At 45.7% G+C, this 24,160-nt stretch overlaps 1 protein-coding gene across 1 annotated transcript in view; it reads left to right on the forward strand.

Annotated features, from left to right (window-relative positions):
* Positions 1 to 24,160, forward strand: part of Chchd6 (coiled-coil-helix-coiled-coil-helix domain containing 6) — a 240,398-nt gene that overhangs the window by 180,738 nt on the left and 35,500 nt on the right. Inside the window, exon 6 of the mRNA XM_038320147.1 lies at positions 13,491 to 13,561. Coding sequence (XP_038176075.1) covers positions 13,491 to 13,561 — 71 coding nt within the window. The remainder of the gene's footprint in view (positions 1 to 13,490; positions 13,562 to 24,160) is intronic.

Raw genomic sequence — 24,160 nt, forward strand, 5'->3', positions numbered from 1 at the left:
CATGGCAATAGAGATAACAAGTAAAGGAGCAGGTTCTCTAAGCCTGGATTGTTTGACATTTTTTCCCTTCTCTTCCTTTATCACTTAAGTCTCAGCACTTTGGAAGCAGTCCGTTCTCATCTGCAGTGCAGCAGTAAGCTCCTCCCTTCCCTGCCAGCTTATCCTATCTGTCCTCCTCCAGTCCACAGGCCCCTAAAGACACCCTCTTTCTGTCCCAGGTCACTGCGGTCCTTGAACCAGCACCAGTTCCTGGTACTAAGGAGGTACTGCTGCATCATCAGCTAAGTGGTAAATGACTGCCATAGCAGCACCAAGTGTCTTTATTTGCTAGGACTCTAAAATAAATGACCCCAAGTTCATACAAAGCTGATTGCAGCATGTGTTACTCCTAAGGCTAGAAGCTGCGAGTCAAGATGTGACAGATCATGAAAGTGCTAGGGAAGGGTCTGGTCTCTCCACTCCAGTAGTCTCTTGGCTTGTGGAGCAGGCGCGTATCGAGTTTTCACAATATCCCTGTGCATGTGTCTCTTACATCCAAATCTCCACTTCTCATAATGATGCTAGTCATGCTGGATTGGATCACCCATCTCCAGTATGACCTCATTTAGCTAATTGCATCTATAGTGACCTTTATTTTCTAGTAAGATTATATTCTAACTTAATATATAATCAGAGCGGTGTGGAGGACACACAGTTCACTTCATAGGTTGTGCTCTGTGTTGGAAATCCAGCAGGCATCTTAAGTTTGGTTTATCTGGACTGGACCATCACCAGCTACTCACCATACTAGGACTAGGGCATTGATACCCTGTATGTCTGACCTTGGATATTTCACACCAGCCATAGCCCCTGTAGAACCATGTGGATTCCCCAAAGGAAATCAAGATTATTCAGAGAGAAAGAAAAAGCATAAAGAATGGATTAACTCAGGTGTACCCATCCTGAAAGCTCTTAGTCTCTAAGAGGCATTGTATTGGATGTTATATGGGTATGACCAAAATGCCTGGCATAAAAAAAAAAAATCAGGGTGTAATGATTTCCTTTAGCTAACTGGAGGATTCAGTACATGGTCACTTGGCCGCATGTGCTTGAGCAGAGCATTATATTGACAACAGCTTGTGGTGGAGGCTGCTTTTCTCTTCTTGACAAACAGGAAGCAGAGAGAGAAAAGAGACAGTAAGGGAGATGGATATGCTCCCAGTACCCTACTTCTCTAGCTGGGTCTGATGTCCTGAAGGTTCTAGAACCTCCTAACATATCTGGAGACCACATACTCAACCCATGAGCCTGCAAGAGGAGGCAGCAGGTTCCAGACTCTAGCTCAGACTAATATTCTTCTCTGGGACTTAGGCTTTTACTAAACAGTGCAAGCGGAATTTGGGGATCACTTGAAAGCAGCTCTCATGAGGAGGAAGGGTTGCATTCTTAGTGGAGACTCAGTGGCACCAGTTATTATTATATGTTCCAGGTCTTCTATGTGACCTAATGGGAAAGTGGATAAGTGACCACTGTCACAGTGACAACTGCATTGTGCCGGCTGCCAGCGGTCAGAGGGGTTATGAAATAACCACGATAGTCCTTTTATAATTACTCAATTTTAATACAAGGGGAGATAAGGGAACTTACAGAACCAAGGGTCCAGCGGAGCAGAAGGTGAGCGCGGGGGAGCGCAAAGAACGGGGCACCTTCCGGCGCCCCAATCCTATTTAAGGGGAATGCTACCCCGCTGGAGCAGCCACGCCCCTGAACGCAGGGATTGGGCCAGCTGCCCCAACACTGCATTGCCTGTTGTATCATGTCCTACACCTTTATGATCTCCTGATTCTTGTATTACTTTGAGGAAGGAAACAACTTGCTAGGTTGTTTTTGCCTCTCATTGGTTGGTTGAGGAAACTAGGATGGAGTGTAATTATGCATCTTGCTGAAAGCATAGCAATAGTAAGTGGAAGAACTAGGGTATAATCTCAGGCCATGATTCTCAACCTTAATTTCACATTAACATCCCTGAGGAGAGCTTTAAAAAATAATCCCTGTGCCCACAGGTCCCAGCCTGCACCAGTAAACCAGCCTCTGGGGTGGACTATGGTGTAGCTTATGAAAATGACTCAAGTGATTCCAGAGTACAGCTAGGATTGGGACCATAGACCTACCTCAGCTGAGCTGAGGGCCACAGCACAACTGCCTTTAGAGCCCTGTGGGAATCAGGAACAGGAACTTGTAGATATGAGTAAACAGTGGCATCTAAAAACCGGGTTAAGCTAAAGAACAAGACCCAACCAAGTAGACTCAGATTTTTTTTTAAAGCAACGTGAACTTTAAAGACAAAGCCCTAGGAGGCCTGCTTCTTCTTTCCTTGTATATCAGGCCTCAAATATGCATGACTGTACAGTCTTGTGAAGAGTGGGTATGTGTGAGGCCCAGGGGATCCTGTCTTTGATGGAACTCTTGGTCCATGTAGATCCTAGTGGTTCAGTAACAACCATCCACAGGGCAGAGCCTGCACTGCCTAAGATCATCCAGCTAGAATCTATGTGGTTAAAAGCTGCTTCAGTGAGGAAAGGGGCAGACATGCTCAGAACTGCCTGCCTGGGGTACATCCTTCTCACAGAAGTCTTCTGAGAGAGATAAGACCTTTTCTCAGGAGTCTCCCAGAAGGGGCCTGTCACAAAGGACTGAGAATTGCTGAATGTGCAATCTCAGCGAGCCTTGCTTCTGTAATTCCTCTGCAAATGGAACCTTTAGGATCAGCACAAAAAGCTGAAATGTCTTCAGCCTCTGTGGCCTGAATGCACAGCCCTCATGCCCGCCTCAGCTTGAACGAGCAGGCTGGATCCCCAGGGCCTACAGCTGTTCCTTAACCATGCCGTTCCAGCCTCCAACTTCACAGCTATGGGTTTGTCCTTGAGAATCTGTGCTCTTTCTTTCTGCAGAGAGTCATTGTAGACCACAGCATTGAGACCCTGTGTAATTTTATTAAGGGTCACATCACCCATCAATAGCAAAGCTAGAATTAAGACTTATATACTCTTGCCAGGCGGTCGTGGTGCAGGCCTTTAATCCCAGCACTCGGGAGGCAGAGGCAGACGGATCTTTGTGAGTTCGAGGCCAGCCTGATCTATGAAAACTAGTTCCAGGACAGGCTCCAAAGCAGCAGTGAAATCCTGAGGGGGGAAGGCGAAGATTCACATTCTTGATTTGACTTTTACTTTGTGTCAGGCTACACATTTTGTTCTCATATTCTTTGGATAGCCACTATTCATTTATATTTGCAAATGTTAAAAAAAAGGAAAAAGAAAACTAACTAGCAGCCCCAAAGCTTGGCTGGGGAGTGCCACCACTCCCTGCTGCTTAGCCTCCTCCCCACACCCTGCCAGTGGAGTGATTGCAGTGTAGATTACCTTGTCAATCCTGCTTACTCCAAGTATACCCTTAACCCTCTGCCTCCCATGCCGCCCTGTTTGCTTTGGCTTTTGTACAACCGCTTTAAGGACTGCTCCATTCTCACAGGGTCCAAGCTCTGTGCTAGCCATTCTCCCTAATACCTGTCTCCTGGCCTCAAGAAGTTCGAGGAATCCAAACCCAGGCCATAAACTCAGGTCTGGGCAAGTGAATCTGACCTCTCAGCACTATAGCAGTCTCAGAGATTAGTTTTCACCTTGCTTCAAACTTTGACTTTTTCATTCTTGACTGTCTACCAGGAACTTCTGGGAAGTTTTCCTGTAGCAAACGCACATCCGCCTTTCAGACCCCTTCCCATGGACTCAGATACAAAGCCTTCTGAGAGTCTTAGGCTGTCTCTTGCTGGAGCGCCCTCCTACTGTCTCTTGCAGGCTGCTCTGCTCTGGTAGAAGGAGCCAGACACACAAGTGGTCGCTCATCTTGCCTTCAGTTTTGATAAATTATGTGGTGATATATGTCCTACCCAAGGAGCTACAGGGTATACCCTCTGTCATTTCCAGACCAAAATGCCAAAGGGTCACTCATATCCAGACCCAAGTCTTGCCCTCACATAAAAAGGAGTTTCTGGATGAAGCCTATCACACCTGAATGTTTGGTGGCTCATGTTTTGTATTCAGTGCAAGTTATTAAAGAAAGTGCTCAATTATTGCCAATTAATATAACCTTGCAGGTTTTTTTTACTATGTGTGATTTATATACATGCTGTGTACACATATATAAAAGCATACATGCTCAAGGATAAAATAATAAATTCCTCTTCCACCCCAGCTACACACCCAACAAAGCACACACAACCCCATAAATGGCTGAAAGGCTAGGATTACAGTCAAGATTACAGAGTCAACAGAGTATGGCAGGGAGGTGTGTGTGTGTGTGTGTGTGTGTGTGTGTGTGTGTGGAGGGCGGTGGGTGGTTTCCTTCTCTCTCTGCCTCTTCACAAACACAAATACTTCTAAAACCAGTCACACCTAAACCACATCACCAGGGCTCTAATTAGCAGTTCATACCTGGTAGGGGGTAGGAGGCTTAGATAGCAGGTATGTTAAGAAATAAGAGCATAGATTAATGTCCTAGGAATGAGGGGTACCTGAAAAGGTAAGGGTGAGATACCCTGAAAGAGGAAAGGGAGGGTATGATAGAACTGACTTGCCAGTTGAGGGACGGAGATCTAATCATATGGGCCAAAGGTGATGAGCACAGAGCAGTCCAGAATGAACTGAAAATGCCTTTCAGCCATTTTTAAAGTATACACTAGTCGGGCAGGGGGTAGTGGTGGCATATGCCTTTAATCCTGGCTCCTCAGAGGCCAAGGCAGACAGATCTCTGTGAGTTTGAGGCTAGCCTGATCTACATAGTGAGTTCCAGGACAGCCAGAGCTACAAAAAGAGACCCTGTCTCAGTAAATAAATAAACAAATAAATAAAAATATTCACTGGTTAGGCCCTGGGCTTGCCCAATCATTGACAACAAAGACACAAAGCTACCCTGGAGCCCAAGCAGTTCCTAGGGAAGATAGATAATTAGCAGATGATTGCAATACACAGCAAAAAAAAAAAAAAAATGCTACTGAAAAGCGTATCTTAATACAGAGCATGGTGAAGGCCATGAGAAGTCTGCCTAGAGAGAAAGAATAGTGCTCATTTAGTGGAAGGGGTGCTGCTGGGCCTCAGGCAGTAATAGGAGCATCCCAGATTGACAGGGAGAATTAGTAGAGAAAGGAATGTCTAGAACATTCTGGAGCCTTCAAGAATAAGGCATTGCAAGTGAAGAACAGAAACTAAGGGTAGTGCCGAGGTCATTAGCAGAAAGGGCTATGTCTCCAGAGGGGATCTTTGGAAGTTCCCAGTTCAGTGTCTGTAAAGATAACTCTTATCACTGCCTGGATGGTGAGCTAGAGGCAGAAGATGCAGCCACGGCTGGGGGGGGGGGTGAGGTGGGGGGATGTGGAAGTCATATGCATACAATGCAGTCTGTCTAGTCCATTGAGCAGAGCACAGTGGGAAGCAAGGAATGGAGATAGGATGATCAGGAGGCGAAGTCATCATCTGCATTCAGTTGCAGTTTGACATGGGAACCCCAGGGGCAAGAAGCAGTGATAATTGACAGTTAATCTCCAGGAGTTGGGTGAAGGGTGGCATTCTCTAGTGCAGGACTGTAATGAAAACACCATGGGTAGGAATGTAGGGGAAGGGAGGCTCTCTAGAAGAAACTGTTGAAGGGACAAAGAGAGAGGGGGTATAGGGTGTGGTCAGTAGGACACAGTCCTTATAAGGACACAAGGCCTTCCATGTTCAGGGAAGGTTTAGCAAATAGACCCTGGCAAAAATGCCAGCCTTGTCCTGAGCTGGTTACCTCCACAGACCAAAGCTAAGGTTTGTGTCTCATTCTTCATCACTGCTGGCAGAGATAGTTTGTCCTCCACTAAGTGACCTGGCCATCTCACCAAGGTCACTGCAGTAGCCTCAAGATAGCCAGACTGTCTCCACTGCCCTCCATTTAGGCTGCTACAAGCTGCCAGTGGTCCTTCTAAAAGGGATCTCTGGTACCATTTCCCATAGCACACCCTCCAGTGGCTTCCTGCTATCTCTAGAGTAGGCTCTGTATGTGTGGTCAGCCCTGGATGACCTTCAGTATCCATTCTTCTCATCTTTAGAAGTCTGTCTGTGCTCGTTGTGCTATCAAGAACTCACCAAGTGCAGTCACCCCGTCAGCATCTGCCCAAGCCCTGACTTCATGTCTGTTAGCTGTCTGCCCGAGGTGAGTAGGCAGAGGGAGAGGCCTTTCCTGACCACAACCCCTTAAGCTCTATGTGATCTTTTAAGTGGCACTGCCACTAAGTGAAATTGTCTGTTTACTTCTTCCATATCCAGACTGTTAGCTCTGTGGAGCAAGGACTTCATCCCCTTGCTGCCTGCCATGTTCACTGCTTGTAGAGCAAGCCTTGGCAAATAGCAAGCACTCAATAAATGCTTACTAAATGTACAAAAGAAGTAAGTGGTGGAACTACGGTGTGTTGAGCATGCTAGGCATGTTTGGATCCATTCATGGCTGTGTCCTCAGTGCATTCCTAAGGATCATTGGAAATCACTGCCCACTAGGCTCATGACAGGCTTAGGGATGGTACCTGCCATTGGAACTGGGATCAGCACCCTAGATGTGTGGCAGGTATCCCTCTAAGGGTGAGAGATATAGGTGCGGTCAGCACTAGAAGAAAGTGTTATAGCAGGGGTGGGTACCCAGTGGCATCCTAAGTCAGACAGAATCATCTTCTGGCAGTGGGAATTTAGAGCTGGGGGACTGAGTGGCTCACAGGCATGGAAACCAGAGCCTCAGGAATTGTGAACTGTGTTGAAGGTAAGGTGGAATCCAGCCTGGAGAGGGCAGGGTTGCCACAGACAGGTTCTGAAGGCAAGAAATAGGGAGTTTTGGGGGTGAAAGGTAGACATTGTGGCCTTTGATGTGGGGGCACAGTCGGTCTTGGGATGGCCTGAACCTGGGGCTTTAGGGTAGAGTGAGGCGAGCCAGGCAGGGAGCTCCTCTCCACTGGCTGTACAGGGTAGGTACTGCTGGCTAGCATCAGCTGTGCAGCCACTTAACAGAATTGAATTTCAGTGCCTCTGGGCACTAGAGTGGTTCCATGTCTAGGACTCTCACACTTGATAGCTTATGCTAAAGATTTAGACCATTTTTAAAAGTCTGGTTTACATGTGTCTGGCGGTGGTGGCGCACGCCTTTAATCCCAGCACTCGGGAGGCAGAGGCAGGCGGATCTGTGTGAGTCCGAGGTCTGCAAGAGCTAGTTCCAGGGCAGATAGGACTGTAACACAGAGAAACCCTGTCTCGACACCCCTACCCCCCCCAAAAAAAGTCTGGTTTACTCTTTCCAGGATAGAGAATCCTAAATACATTAATGATCTTTACTTTTCTGAGCATTCATTCCGTCTTTAAAAGCTTCTGACAATTAGACTGGTAGGTTCCATATTCCCCCAGACAGCCAGTGCTAGCTACTCTGGCAGCACCTTGGCCTGGGCCCATTCTCTGTTCAATCTCTGGCCTCCAGTGCTGAGCCCCTTCCAGCCTATACTGATGTTGGTAGGACTACTCCTCACCCCACCCCACCTCTGTCCTCTAGGAAGTTTTCTTGGCTATAATTGCTTCAGACCTGTGTTGTATCAGCACTTCCATTATTTATTACTTTCTTCCTTAGTCCCAGCTGGGCCCAGCAGGGACGAATGGGACTGTTGAAGAAACCTGTGGCTGTCCACACGGCTCTTTAGCTTGATGTCTTTTCACCCTGGTGCTCTCTTTGCCTTTTGGGCTTCCTCAGTTTGTTCGTCTGTGAAGGTCTTACCTCAGGATTAACTATTATGAGCTTTCCAGGAATCGGCCTCCTGGGCAGTCCCTACTCTAGTGCCTGGTCAGGCAGGGCCACTGAGCCTTCTGATAAGGCATGCCTTTCACTCCCATTGGATAGGGCCAGCACACGTGCGACTGTTGCCTCTTGCATCCTCCCACCACACGAGCTAAAATACTCCCACCACTTTGGAAGGACTCCAAGTCCCTGTGCTTCAATCCGCCCTCACCCCTGCCCCACCAGCCATGCCATTACTATCCTGTGCTCTGGTCATACCATGTGCTACCACAGCTTGTTCTATAGTTGCCTGCTAGATCCCAGAGTGCAGGCCCCGTGCAGAGCTGGAAGTTTAGGAGACTGTCTTGCCAGAGCTTCAGCCAGTGGCTGCCTCCTAAATACCCTGTGCACCCGTGTGGTTCTGGCCTTGGTTTGCATTTATTCAGCAATTCCTGTGCCAGGCCCTCTCATAGTTTCTGGGATGGATCATGAGCAAAAGGGACTAAAAGCCCTTGGTGGTGGAGGTCACGTCCCCTGAAGAGCCTCCTATCGCTCCTCAGCCAGTACTCAGAACTCTTCCAGGCTCCGCTGGCCTTGTTGGTTCATACACATGAAATCAAGGGATATTAGTTAAGTTCTTAAAACATTTATTGAGTGTCCACTGTATGCCAGGCATTGTGTAAATATTTTACAATGCATTACCACCCTCATTCCCATCAAGCCTGTGCTGACTGCTCCATAACCATTCTCACTGTGCAGAGCAGAAGCAGAGGAGATGACATGAAAGTCCTGCCCGTGACACACAGTAGGAGGCATCCTGACCTGAGCACCGGTAGCCTCACTCTGTGATTCACTCATGGCCCTGCTTGATCAGTCCTCTCTAGTACCGTGTCCTCTCTCAAGCTGGGCATCTGTAACACCTAGCCTTGCTTCCCCTCGTAGGTCATTTATGAATGCCATTAACCTAGTTGTCTGTGTTGGGGCTCTGGCCCAGGAGTTGCTCTTTTCCAGGCATGTAGGATAAGCTTTTGTCTTTATACCCACCATTCCTATACATGAACATAGGGGTCTCACCCTGACCTGCACTTAGTTGACTTGCCACAGATCTCTGTGTGCCTGCATCCTCCCATTCTGCTGCTTCTCCTGGATCTGCCTGGTTGCAGCAAGTTGATCTCTCTTGCCTACGACATGTTTTACTGCCATCCTCCCCTTCCCGCCTCCCCACCTTGCTTCTCTCACCCTCACACTCTCTTTTGATCTTGCAAATCCAGGCCCTTGGAGAAATCAGACAGTATGAAATATGAAAACTGCTTGGGAAGTAATTGAAGAAACACTGCGACTTTTGAAACCCACAGAGATAATACTCACACCTTCTTACTCACGTTATTTAATTTTTAATAGCAGATTTAATTAATGGAGATCAGGTCTTCTGCCTTCAGATGTGCTCAAGAAGCAGCTGCAGGCACTGGAGAAGGAGCAGCTGTCTAGAGCAGAGAAAAATGCAGTCCAGAAGTGGGAACCTGAGAAATCTATGGAGAAAAAAGTCTCCAAAACTGTTTGTGATGGTGGGGACTGGTGATATAGGGACAGTGTAGACCCATCAGAGTGCATCCAGAAGCCCGTGAGCCTCTGTGGTAACTACAGCTCCCATTCCCCGGCCTCAGTGGTCCAGGACCCTCCAGTGCTGATGGCCTCAGGGGACACAGGACTCCATCCATAGCAACCTCTGTCCTTTTAAAAATAGGACTCCTCACCTAGAAAGCCAGGGCTTGCCCAGGCATAGTGACTCAGGCCTGTAATTTCAGCACGCAGGAAGCTGAGATAGGAAGCTCACCAGGCTAGCCTGGGCTACAGAGCAAAACCTTTGTTTCAAAAACATGAAAGAAACAAACCCAGGCTTTTATTCACCCCTCTTTTTCGAGACAGGGTTTCTCTGTAGCTTTGGAGCCTGTCCTGGAACTAGCTCTTGTAGACCAGACTGGCCTCGAACTCACAGAGATCCTCCTGCCTCTGCCCCCACCCCCGCACGAGTGCTGGGATTAAAGGTGTGCGCCACCACTGCCCAGCCTCACCTTTCATTTTATTCCAGATTCTGAGCCTGAAGTTGAGGCTACTTTACCCTCTTGGTACCCCCTGCTCTCACTCTCACTGTTTTGACAGTCCCTGCTTCCCTCAAATACCCACACTGCCCTTTTGAAACTCTCACCCATATTGTTGTCTCTCCCCATGAGACCTCCCCCTTGTTTGCCTTGTATCATATCTGCTTACCCTTTACTTTGTTAGAAATATATTTTTAATTCAAGAACCTGGCTTCTAGAATGTTCCCTGTAGGTATGCTCATTCACACACAAAACTGCTAGTAGGCACTTGTTCTCCTCAGCACTGTGTACAACAGTAGGAGAGTTTATTGGCCTAGAGAATATGGTGGGAGCTGCTTGACTCCCAGAACCCTCACCCATACTGTGCTCCCACACAGAGTCCTCTTTCACAGGGTGTACTCCCTCTCAATGTGTTTACCCAGTGTATGCCTCACAGAAGGCTCTCTAATTAAAGTACTTGCCCACAGTTTGCCAACAAGGTGCTCACAAGTGTGCCATGACCTCACCCAAGGGGGCGTAAAGAGGAAGGTGGGATGTGGCTGGGGTACAGGCCTTAACAAGCTCACCACTCATTATGGCCCTTGTCCTGCTTTCACTTTTAAAAATTATTGTTGTGACAAAAATTGTGCCTTAAAGTTGGGATACTAGTCTCCCATGAACTAAGCCATGGACTCCATTGTCAGAACCATCAGAGGCAATGAGAGGGAGCAAGCGACATACCTTGGTTTGCTTCTGCTCAGGTACCAACTTCCGAGAAGACAGTCTGATCAAGTTTGCAGGCTGCTTTGGTAGGTTCCCAGAAAGCACAAACTATTGGCCTAATGCTCATTTGTAATTGTGACATTGTATTGTCTGAGCATCCCACATGGCCAGGGCACAGGCTCTACTTGCCTTGGACCCTACTCCCAATATTTAATGTTCTCAGAAAGAGCAAGTTGGCCAGTTCTTAAGAAGCCTACAATGATAACAAGTAGTCTGCTGGGTTCTCGTTCTCAAAGAAGGCTGGAGAAGAAGGGGCTGATGAACAAATGTAGTGACCTGATGAACCCCATTGTGGCAGTTGTGACAAAGCCCATTGCCGTGGGTCTGCACAGACAGGATAGGACCAGCTGGGGATTTTCACTGAGTCATCATGAGGAAATTAGAGGAAGTGAAGTGGGGTGACCGTAACCACTTCTTCGCCTGTGGCCACTTCCTATGACAAATCCTATTGACCACATAATTGGCTCCATGTGCCTGGGGACAGATGCGTCCTCCCTACCATACAGAACAGTAACTCCTCTTCTGTCTGCCCACAGTAGGTGGGCTCCAACTCAGCCCTTGGGTCCCCACTTTGAGAGGCACTCAGCAGGTGACTAGACCTGGAAGCCTGTGACCTGACCCTGTGAACGCATAGGGGATAAAAGAAACTCAGAGATGGTTGAGCCAGGCAGATTTCTTATGGCAAAGAAAGACCAGATTCCATGGAAGGAACTTAGTGTATGAGATTCTTTGTGGCTTCAGAACCTACACAGTGCTATATGAGTTGAAGGAGATCTGTGTGCCTGGTTTTCTGTTACTCTGCAGTTAAGAAAACAAAGCTTGGAAGAAGTGGTTTAGCCACAGACTATGGCCAGTAAGCACTGAAGTCATACTGTGGGCCCATGGATCAGGCCATATCCTCAGGAGGCTATAGCAGAGTCCAAGTGGTTCCAAGGAGGTCACAGAAGAACACCTACTGGAGGAACAGGTGCATACTGATCAGCTTGCCTCTGACCTTGTCATCAGCCAGGACAGTCATGTCAGGGAATGTCAACCATCCTGAAGCAGAGCCAACTCTCTTGATATGAGTGCAAGGACTCCAGAGCAGCAGAAAGCCTCCTGGGCACCGCATTAGTGTAGATCTTCCAATACCAGGCTGCGAGGAAGACCTATGTTTCTTTCATGTCTGTTGTGTGCTGGAGTTATTGGCATGCCTTGGGAAAGGACCTCCCTGGTGTGGAGAGAGGAGACTAGAAGGGATAGGCTATGTGACTGTTCCACCCATAGACCCTGCTTATCCTTGCTAGTGACTTTGTATTCCTAAGCTCCCCGACAAGAGTCTCCTTCCCATGCCATGCTGATCCCCAGTCAACCTTCCCTGAAAATGTAGAGAGTGGGTAGGTAAATCTCAGAGAGCAGGTAAAAGTAGAGCCTGGTTCCAGCCAAGACCTGCATTCAGACCTGTGGTCCCCTAGAGGTAGTCCTCTGGCTTAAATCCCTTCTCTCTAGACTTGGACTCCACACCACAGGTTGGGCTCTCCTGGCAACCCTGATTCAGACCTCTTTCCCTGTTCATCCAGGGCCTGGCTGGCTGCTTTTCTTCAGCAGGTAGGTAGGTGGAGTCAGGCTGAATCAGGCTGAGCCTGATAGATGTGCAAGGAAACACAGCCCTGAGACTTCACAGTCCCTTCACTGTCACACCCACTTGTTGCAAGGACTGACTGATGAACCTGTTTGCTCATCTGTGAAAGAGCGGGAGTCCCTCTCACGAATGAATAGTCAGCTATGCAAAGGGCCTGACCTTGGCACCCCACACAAAGGCAACTGCTACTGGCTTCATACCCCACTCAGGACACCTAATCACTTACCCTGCACCTCTTTACAGGGACCACAAACCTGTCTGGGCCTCCAGGTTTGGCCTTCCCCCACCCCCTATATGTCTATCCAGCTGTGCATGGGCCTGAGCACTGGCACCTGGAGTGCTGTGTTCTGAGGTTGGAAGGGGCATCAGTAGCAGCCTCTGAGAGCAAGTGAAGATGCTGGAGTTTTAGAGAATGAGGGAAGTGCTAGTCTGGACCTGTGTGGCCAGAAGTGAGTAACAAGTTAAGCAACTTACCCACCATCACAATGTGCCACCAGGGTCAAACCCAGCTGACTTGTTCTTGCTCCTAGGCTTTCCCTGCCAGCCTGACTCTGTAAGTGCGTGTGCAATGGATAACTTCAGGAAGGGCAAAGTATATGCCTTCAGACCCTCCCACAGCGCATCATGGGAAGCAGCAGAGCGTGCCATAGCCTAGGAATCAAGACACTGGATACCGCTGACATTGTCCCTTGCTATTTTGGCTCGTGACTTGACCTCTTTAGACAGTGTGATCCACTTGTCCAGTAGTGATTGTAGTAGATCAAGTTCAGCACCATTTTTGTTGTTGTTATTGCTTGTTTGTTTGGTTTTTTGTTTTGTGTTTTTTTTTGTTTTGTTTTGTTTTTACTAGTAATAAATGATTTATGCTTTGCAGACCATGCAGGCTCTACCACAGCCATTCTACTGATCCTGTAGTGTGCAAGCCGCCAAAGACATGGTGTGTATGGCCACGGGCCAGTGAAACTTTGTTTACAAAAAAGGTAGCCAGCAGATTTGGCACATGGCCTGAAGCTTGCCATGGTTTGCCTTTAGCAAGTCACTTTTCTGGGTTTCTATCACAGTGATAGCATGCTAAGACCTAGGCTGTGCTGACACCAGTCAAGATATTGGTCTCTTCCAGTTCTGCCGTGATTTTGTCCTACAAGCTTCCAGAAGGAGATGGCAATCTTTGGTAACCAGTTCTGTGTTTCTCTTTGTAGAATGCCGAGATATATAAACTGTCTTCCCAGCAATTCCATGAGGCGGCTTCAAAAGCAGAGAACACAATAAAGTAAGAATCTGCTTATTGTTCTTTGTAAACTTGTGCGTTTGTGAAAATCCCCTTGTGTGGCTTGAAACCTGCTACCACCTGCCTGATGGCAAATTTCTCTAATAACAAGACAACCATCTGTTCCTCAGCCCCCTCAGCTGGGCTGAAGCTAGCCATTGGCCATCAGTAATTGCCCAGCTTAGCACAGGGCTCTTCCCAGCTCCCTGGCACGTTGCAGTGTGCTGCAGCCACTGTCTTTCTCTGGAGCAGCAGCTGCTTTGTTATCTAGCTAGGTAAGCAGCAGTGAACCGGCTCCAAGGGAACTGGGGAGGGGGATAGGCAGTCATCCTGACCATCTACTTTGTGAGGGGTGGGTGGGGCTCTCAGCATGTCTCCTGTGGGAGCTTCCTGCTGGAACACACAGTGCTCTTCTAACCTAGGCAACTCCATGCTATGTTTCCAAATAAGCTAGTGCTCTCTGCCCCATCTGCCATGCTCCTGAGCTGTCTATGAACACCCTGAACCAGGACATTAGAAACAGGGAGGTGTGGGCCTGTTCATGAATCATTTGAGTGCAGATCTCTGGGGAAGAAAAGCCGTACAGAGGTGTGAAGATGGTCTCTAGGCCAGGGGACTAGAATTCTCCAGTGAATTCCTCCTATACTACTCCATTGGCAGTCTCTCTCCTAGAAAATTGGGTGAGTCACCAGGAAAGCCAATCATGGTACAAAATGGTTGTTGATCTGGCAACATGAGAAGACGGTATCATGGGGGTGGGGTAGCTATGAGGTGACAAAGCACTGGTGAAAATGCTATAAATAACTAGGCAGAGTTTTTCATCGAGACTGTCGGTCAGCTCCGTCCCACCAGCCAGCTCCCCAAATAGTCACTTACTATTAATTATAAATGCTTCGCCTGTAACTTAGGCTTGTTACTAACCAGGTCCTACAAATTAAATTAACCCATATTTTATTTATATTCTACCACATGGCTTGGCACCTTATCTCAGTTCAGCATGTTCATCTCCTTCTCCCTCTGTACCTCCTCATGACTCCTGAGACTCTCATGACTCTGCCCTTCCTTCTCCCAGCGTCCTCTCTCCCCAAAAATCCTTCCTACCTAAAGGCTATCAGCTCTTTATTAGCTAATGAGAGTAATATATATTCATAGTATACAAAAAGATTATTCCACAGCATTTCCCCCTTTTGTCTAACTATAAAGAAAGGTTTTAACTTTAACATAGTAAAACTGTATGTAACAAAAACAGTTATGAAGTAAGAATTACAGTTACAATATCTAGCCAATTTGTATTTAGCAAAATTAGGAAAAATATTCTCTTATTTATCTTATCTTTGTGAGTCTAAAGTTTTATACCTAATTTACCTTTTATCATAACTAAGGAAAACTTTAAGTCTAATTATTTAGTCTTTAACTCCATCAAAAACCCCAGAAGGGTCTAATATTACCTAATGACAGGGACATCTGACTAACTGGACAGTTACCCAAAGTTCTTCTGTAGTGTTGGGGCATCCAGCTTTGGTCTACAGGCCTACTATATCTGACAGACATTTTGAGAAGCAAGGAATTTTGAAGGACTTTCCTACCTTGTTTTGGCAAAGTGTGACAGCCAACTTTTTTGTGTCCTGCTGGTCCAGTTTGGACAGTATACTGTCAGCAATTGAAAACATACCTAATATGACTACAAATTGGATTATTGTAAATGACTAACTACTAACCTGACTTCTTAATTATACAGTACAGTTTTAAGTGAGCTGCATAAGCACAGTACCCCAAACAAGAGTAGAAGCATACATATAGAAGAGCAAAATTAACTTTAACTTTGTATCACTAAACCAAAATCTATACCAATGTAAAATATTTTGAGATTAATAGCTGCTGTTTTTTGGATTAAAGCAGATTCAGTAATCTACCCTTTTATCTCATCATTTCTATATCATATACCTTATTTTTCCTTTAGAAAGAGGTCTTTGAATTTAACTCTTTTGTTTGCCTTTTTTGTTTTACTATGACCAATAACAACTTGTAACCAACCCTTTAAATAATGACAAACATCCATAACCAATCTTTTGGAAATTGGGCATTGTTTTTCTAGAATGCTTCCTGTTGTATGGGACATTAGCATCTTTGGAGACCCTGAGAAAATTTAGAATAATGGTTAAGCTACTTGGCTAGAGTAGTCTGTGAGACTGGGCCATCCCAGCCAGCAGCCTTGAAGCTGTTCTGGATGCAGAACTCTTAGGAAACTACAACAGAGGCATTTTGAGATGCTGGATCACCTGGACCATTCATCTTATTGGTGTTTGGTCCCCTTGCTCTGAAAATACATAAACTTTTGAAGGTAACATACATATCTTCCTTAATATAAGTATAGACTATGTGTTGTATACAAGTTAGCCAAAGATGATTTTTTTTTGTTTTATGTTTTGGTATAAAACCTGTTTTGTAGTTTTTCTAGGTTTATTTCTTTATGTTTATAGCCAGAATTTTTAGGGGCCCTTCCTCGATCAAACCTGGTCCATATCAACCTCTCATTTCCTGTAAAAATAAAAGTATAACCTCCTACTCAAAGCAACACACCTTTTGACTCCCATTTTGAAATCAAGCCATTCTTAAAATATGTAGGTTGGTTTAATCTGGCAGTTTTCATAATCCAGTGTCTCTTAGCAGCTATCACTCATTCATCAGCAGTTAAAAATTTTAAAGACCACACAGTAACATACAGGATCCAGACTCTATGTACTTCCAGTCTTTACATGGTTTATTATTGTTTTTATTCCTTTTTGAGGACTTATTATTTTTAAACTATTTTTTATTCTATATCTGTGTATATCTTTTCTCCTTTTTCTCCAAAGCCTATGTATATTTTTAAACACACTGTCACCATTTAGAAGTTTCTTTCATCTGGATCTGTCTTTATTGTGTATCTGTAATCTTTTTTGTCTGTATGAGAAAAACTTAAATGACTGGCTCCTCTCCTTCAGTTGCCTGAGTCTAGCCTCATGGCAGAGGTACCAAGGAGCCAGGTTTGCTGCCCCAACTCTGGATTTTTAGATCCATGCTGCCACCAAGTAGTGTGCTGTCTACTTTTCATGAACCCCATTTAATTGTTCGGTAGCAGGGCCTCTTAAAAGTGCCACACCTGATTGCTGCTAGTACCTGAGGGAAGGCAGTTATCAAGAAGCCAGATTTGTTTCTGTTTTTTACTTGTTTGGAATCTTCTTTTAAGCTTTCTCGGATTTTTATGTGGATATACATTGTCCCATGTTGGGCACCATTTGTAGGTGGAGCTTTTTCGTGGGGCCCCTGTCAGCTCTATCCTACCAATGGGCCCTCCAAATAACCACATGGAAACTCATTATTAATTATAAATGCTCAGCCAATAACTCAGGCTTGTTATTAGCTAGCTCTTACAATTTAAATTAACCCATTTTTTTATAGTCTACCATGTGGCTTGGCACCTTATTTCAGTGCAGCACGTTCATCTGCTTCCTCTGAATCTCCTCAAGACTTCTGAGAATCTCATGACTCCACACTTCCTCCTCCCAGCAATCTCTCTCCCCCAAAATCCAGTCTAACTATAGGCTGTCAGCTCTTAATAAAGCCAGTGAGAGTAATACATATTCATAGTGTACATGTGAAGAGGCAGGAGAATAGGGTGGGACTGATGTACAGTCAGAACTGACTGGAGGGTTTGGTGGAATGGCATAAGGAACAGTGTTGGGCTTCTGTTCCCATGTGTGAAACACTTGCAGCTAGGGGAGTACTGGCAGGCAGCACCAAGAAAGAAATAGTTTGGGGACAGAAAATAACAGCCTTGAAACTTTAAGTTCTAGAGTAACAATGGGAATATGGAAATGTGGAAGGACAGGGCTTTCCCATCAGATAGGAGACAAGGAAAGGTGTGGGTGCACAGCCATTGGTGTGTTTCTCCTTCCCCATCACCCTCACAGGCCTGAGCATTGCATGTCCCCTGAATGACAGAGGACATTTAGATGTCCTGTAGGTGTGTGTCATCTGCCTATAGGTGTCCCTCCCTTAATGGAGGGACAGCAAAACCCATTTCAGCTCTTCTTGAACACTAGCTTCATGCAATATTGTGAATGCCTCACATCAGACCAGGGAGGGGGAGGAGGAGCCAGGTGACAGCCACTGCAGCAGTACAACTCCTGACTATATGAGGGGCTCTCCACCTGCAGGAAGGTGATTAACTCTTAAGGACCTGGTGCCCTGTCACATGCCTTTGTGAGCCTGACTTCATTGTCACAGGCCACGCCTACAAGGTGGAAATGGAGCAGTATGGATTTTACCAGGTGAAAGTTGGTGGTCTTGTGTATATTTGTAGCATGCCTGGATGACCACTGCTGCTTGCTGAGCCTATATTGAATAGTATATGGCTTTGCCCCCTTTCAGTTTGGTTCTCTAGTGTGCTATTGCTGCTGTCAGTGTACACTTGGAGAAGAAGCTGGAAAAGGTTGCAAGGACCCTTACTTTACCTGAGACCTCAGTTTGTATCTTACCTGTGCCACCTACCCAAAGTCATGGGTATTATAGACATGATCCCAGCCATTGGGTAGATGGTAGAACCCTAAAAAGATACAACCTCGAAAGGGGGAGTTAAGCCATTAGGACATAGTCTTAAAGGGGATATTGGCCCTCATCCTTTGCTCCTTGCTTCCCAGCTACTGTGAGGTGAGCAGATCTCCTCTACCACAAGTTCTCAGCATGGTCTATTGTGTTGTTGTCACAGGTCCAAAGCATCAATATCAAGTGACCATGTACTAAAGCTTCTAAATCTATAAGCCAAGTAGACTTTTCCTTTTCCCTCTGTTAAGCTGATCTGACCAACACAGTAGATATCTGTTGGGGTTGGGGTTAAAGCTTAACTCAGACTGCTTCAGAGCTATGTCCTTCTTTTATGTTTGTGTCTCTGATGTCTTTTTTCTTAAAATCTATTTATTATTATTATTATTATTATTATTATTATTATTATTATTATTATTTTGGTTTTTCGAGACAGGATTTTGCTGTAGTTTTAGAGCCTGTCCTGGAACTAGCTCTTGTAGACCAAATCCACCTGCCTCTGCCTCCCAAGTGCTGGGATTAAAGGCATGCACCACCACCGCCTGACCTATTTTATTGGGGTGTGTGTGTGTGTGTGTGTGTTAGTTACCCGGCAACAGTGCCAGGGACCCAACTCAGGTCCTTTTCAAGAACATTACATGTTCTTAACCGTGGAGCATCTCTTAGCCCCTCTGCTGTCCTTCTAAGATCTCTGGGAGGCCTCCATTACCCCACCTCCAAATAGGGTACAGTGTAATACTCTATATGATGGTGCAGCAAGACTGTACAGAAGGAATCTGTGGGATGTTGTCAGGTTGTGGTGGTAGCAGCATGACTTTTGGCTAGAGGCTAAGTCAGCATTCTTCAGAAACCAAGCTGGGTCTCTGAAAGATGATTGGGTCATGCATGTTGAATCCTTGTCAGTGGGACCAGTGTCCATATGAACAGGACGCCAGGGCATCGCCTTGTCCCTCCTACCCCGAGAAGACACAAGGGAGAAACCGCTGTTCATGAAGCAGGGCTGTGGAGCTGCCTACATTGAACTACATGCTCTCCAGCCTTCAGGACCGTGTTTAAGAAGTAGATGTTGTTTGTGAGCATCCGTGAATCTCAGCTCCAGTCAGTACTAAGAGATGTTAATAATGGCAGCCACTGAGTCACTTCACAGCACTTTCTCGGTGGAGAAGGATTTGATAGAGTTTCCAGAATACTGTCTTTTCCCTCATGTAGTAAACAGTGCAAAGTTAGAAAGTATTTTCCTTAAATATCAAAGGAAAAAATGTTTGTGAGATTTTTCGGATTAGCAAATGATTGCAAATTGCATTGTAAATGTCACAGGAATGAATGCCAGCTGCTGGTGGCAGAAACGGTGGGAGTTTCCTTCCAAGACAGTGGAGCATTGCTAACAGCTCTGAGTAAACCGAATGATTACTTAGATGGTAAACTCTGTCATTGTTTTTATTTGTTCACTTGCCACACGTGGCGTAGGTCCTGTTCTGATGGCATGCTAGAATTGAGGTTTTAGCTAGGAACAGGGCAGCTTCTGCCTCTGCCAGGAAGAGCCTACTGACATTTGAGATACAGAAAACAGTATCTTCAACTGAATTTCAGAGAAAGCAACTTTCCAGACAAATGTTCAGTGTGGTCTACTAGTACTGTGAAAGACGGGGAGAATTAGTTTGAAATGCCCAGCCAAGGAACCTGACCTAGGCTGGACTTTGCAGAGGAAATGACATTTGAACTCACTCCTCCCAGCTGAGAAGCTGCCAGAGAAAGGAAGGGGAAGCTAGTTTCAGCATGTGCAAAAGCCCTGAGACAAGAAGTCATGTGGTTCACTTAAGGAACTGAAAGACAGTCAGTGTGGCCAAAGTAATGAGCAGGAAGAGAGACACAGATGAAGTTCCTAGAAGTAAGCAGGGACCATGTTGACGTTACATGACATATTTTAGTTTTGTTGTAAGAATGCAAAGTGCGGGCTGGAGAGATAGCTCAAAGGTTAAGAGCACTGGCTGTTCTTCCAGAGGTCCTAAGTTCAATTCCCGGCAACCACATCGTGGCTCATAACCATCTATAATGAGATATGGTGCCCTCTTCTGGCCTGCATGGGTAAATGCAGACAGAACACCATATACAAAATAAAATAGTAAATAAATCTTTTTTTTTAAAAAAAGAATGCAAAATGCATCCATGTGCAATTTACTGCATGGGTGGTGGCCCCAGAAGATTGCAGTGGGGCTGAACACTTCCACAGCATTTCACATCTGTGCACACAGATCTCCAGCAGCCAGTGCTGTAAAACAACAGCACATGCAGTTGTGCACAGCACACCATGCTTGGTGATCACATGTGGCCGTGCTGCTGGTTTAGTGCTCAGTATACCAGATTACTCTTGGTCATTGTTTTAGCATGTGCTCATTCCACATTAATAGTCTGCTGTGTGACATGGACAGTGGCTTCCAATATCTTCTGGGTACAATGTCTCAGTTGCATCAGGGGACCACACCGAGTGACTGACACATGCCATCTAGGTTCGTATCGCGTGATTTAGCTGATTTAAGGGATCAATAATAAGCCTCTCTACTGTTCACATGATGTTGCAAACAACACATTTCTTCAGAACAGTTCACTGTGGATAAACAGTGGATAACTTCCACACCCAGTTTTATTTCCTTTCTTTTATCTCTGGTCATGCCTATAAATTCTCTCTTGAACCTATAGCTTTGCTACAGCATTTAAGTTCTGGGCTGATATATTTTCATTACAATTCATTTTTTCTACTTTTAATTCTGATTTCTTCTGATGAAGAAATGTATTGATGATTTTCCAAACATTGGAGGATTTTCTGCTTTTGGTATGATTGCTCTCTAGTTTAGTTTGCTAATTAGTGACTTGAGAGCAGGAAACTGAAAATGTTTGGAAGCTTGATTTATGATTTAGTATATGTTCTGTTTTGGTAGCCGTCCATGATTACTCTTCACTGTCAGCTCAACTGGATTTGGAGTCACCTAGGAGACACCTCTCTGTGTGTGTCTTTGAGTGTGTTTGCAGAGAGATCTACCTGAAGAGGGAGACTTGCCCTAAATGTGGGCAGCTCCATCATCATGGCTAGGCTCCTGAACTGGAAAAAATTAATGGGGAACCAGCATCCACATTTCTACTTTTTTGTTTTTATTTATTTCTTTATTATGAATACAGTATTCTTCCTGCAGGCCTCATTACAGATGTTTGTGAGCCACCATGTGGTTGCTGGGAATTGAAGTCAGGACCTTTGGAAGAGCAGGCAATGCTCTTAACCCCTGAGCCATCTCTCCAGACCCCACATTTCTACTTCTTGATTCTACAACCTTTTGTTCTTCTGGGAAAGAATTCTTGATTCCATAGCAGGGAGTGTTTCTGCTAGACGGTACAACAATCCCATTGAATTGGAAGCTTAGATTTCCCTGGCCATTTTTTGGGCTCATGATTGTCCTTTACAACTTTACTGTTAGCAAGGATGAGTGTTCCAGACCACCAAAGGAGAAATTGAACTGTTTCTCCTCAGTGGAGGTAAGGAAAATGTGCCTGGAGGCAGGAGTCCTTTAAGGTACCCTTAGTGTTTCCATGCCTTATGATTAAGGTCATTAGGAAACCATAACAACCCAATCCAGGAAGGATGATAAATGACCCAGACACTTCAGGAATGAGCTATGAGTCACCCCTCTAAGTAAAGAACCAAGACCTACCTGCTGAGGGTGAAGGGAAAGTGAGGTGGGTCAGAAAAGAATGTGCTCTCAGTGCCAGTTATAGCTAGTCAGAAAAAGGAGAGGAATAGCTGATGCAGTCTTTGTGTGCAGTTAAAAGGGAATTCTGCAATGGACATCCCCACACTCATTCACTGGGTAAAGTTCTAGGTCACATGCTGTCACTGCTGTCGCTGCTGTCTAGACTCATGCATTGTTTCTTTGCGGTCATGTCCCTTCTGACTCAAGAACTGAGGGTGCAGGCCTGATGGTGCACACATGTAACCCCAGTGATTAGAAGCTGAGGTAGGTGGAGCATGAGTTTGAGGACAGCCTGGGCTACAAAGTGAGACACCCCCATACACACACAGAAAAACAAAACTTCCTTTAGTGTTTCTCTTAGTGTAATTTCCTAATAAAAACCTTTCTATTCGTATTTGTCTGTGGCATCTCTACTCCATTGTCAATGAGATGGGATCAGCAGTCATTTTCATCTCTGAAGGATTTTTATGTTGATGTCTTCTTCTATTGATAGCACTGATGTTAGTCTTAGGCATTTTCTGGCATTCTCTAGGCAAATATCCTTCCCTGCTGCCTTGCCTTCTCCCCTCTAGGCTTCCAGATGTGGAGTACCACTGCATGTGTCTCTTAGTTTTGTTTTTGCTTTTCTGCTTTCACCATCTATTAAGATCTCATTGTTGTAGGCTGGTGTTCCAACTGAACTTGGATTCACTGGTCCTTTCTTCATGGGGGCAAGTTTGCCTCTGACTGAGCTCTGAATCAATTACCACATTTTTCCCAGTTATGGTGCCCCTCTTAAAGGCTGTCCAGTCTGATGAGCATCTGCCCTTTGGCGTTTCTTTTCTTGGATATGTTAGCTATGCTTATTTCGAACCCATCTGAGGTCTGCTTCTGCTACCCTTCTCAATCTTAGACACTTTCTTTGTGTTCCTGGTGGTTCTCAGTTGCATGTAAAGACCACAGATGCTTTGGCTGTGGTTCCTTTTCAGAGATGTCCTTGGTGGCTGCTTAAATGAAGCAGGTCTTCTTATTCTCAGGGACTCAGCTGACTCAACTAAGCTTGAATAGTCTTCCTGACAGTCAGGTGAGTCACCCTTTTCCCAGGGTGTGGCTCTCCAGAATGTTTCCTTCTTAAAACTCTGAACCATGGTTTTAGTTTTCTCAGTCGTGGGAGCCTTCTAGAAACACCCTTGGCCCTTCTGCAGCCTTTCCATGAGCTTATTATCCTCTTATTTTAAGTATCTCAGGAATTTATAAGTGTTTTAAAGAAAAAAAACTGTGTGTTTCTAGTCTCCCACCTAGGCCTTGAGCTAGTTGTGTGACTGTCTCACAAGGAGTGCTGTCTCTCTGAGTCCCCATGAGATCACCCTACTGACCTCCTGACCTTCGCTGAAGCCATGAGCTGATAGAAATGCTATGGGAAAGTGGCCCAAGAATGCACATCCTTCTCTGCGTGGCTCCCTTCTCAGGTCCTGGCCTGTTCATCCTGGTTTCCTTGGTACTTAGACACCTGCAAGGATTGGCTTTTCTGGCAAGGGAATGTGGGTCTGCCTCTGTTGCTTCACTGCTTCTGAGGCAGAGCTGACAGCCTCTGAGGAATGGCTGTACTCAGCAGGCAGAGAAAGGCCTTGCAAGTTCAAAAAACAGGAAGTCTTAAAGCAAATTTGGCAGTACTACTCCAGCAGCACAGGGGGATGGTCCTAGAAACCTCCTGTTATCTCCAGAGGCCTGAGTCAGGTCCTGATGACTCTGGCCTCTGGGTCAGTTGAAGACTCTTCTTGGTGAGGCTGACAGTTACCATTTGGGGACTTTTGCTTTGGAAGAATTGAGTTGTTGGTGTAGATACGAACGCCCAAAGTGTGTGTATGCCCTTCCACCTCACTCATGCACCGTGGGTGGATTGCTCTGGCTTTCTGAAGGAAGAGATTAAGACCCCAGGGAACATCCTGCATTTATTGTGTCACATCTATTTTTTATGACAACCTTTAGTCCTCTCCCCGTGGGATTCATTCACAGCCTGCCTTGGCTTCTCATTGTCAGGAAGCTTATACTGTCCTCCTGGAGCACAAAGAGCCAGCCTTAGAGAGTCTAGAACAACCAAGCCGAGAGGAAGAGAGTTGTAAACTGTCTCCTGAAACTGTGTTATTGTGCTCCTAGGATTTTGATCCCAGTATCTCTAACTAATGTCCCTTGGAACTTGCTGTTTGAGCTGCCATCCTCCCTGGAAGACAGGAAATGCAACACAGAATGTAATGGGTGACCTTCCTCCACCTACAAACTGAGTCCCTCAGTTTGCATC

The sequence above is a fragment of the Arvicola amphibius genome, chromosome 2, assembly GCF_903992535.2.
Source record: "Arvicola amphibius chromosome 2, mArvAmp1.2, whole genome shotgun sequence".
NCBI lineage: Eukaryota > Metazoa > Chordata > Mammalia > Rodentia > Cricetidae > Arvicola > Arvicola amphibius.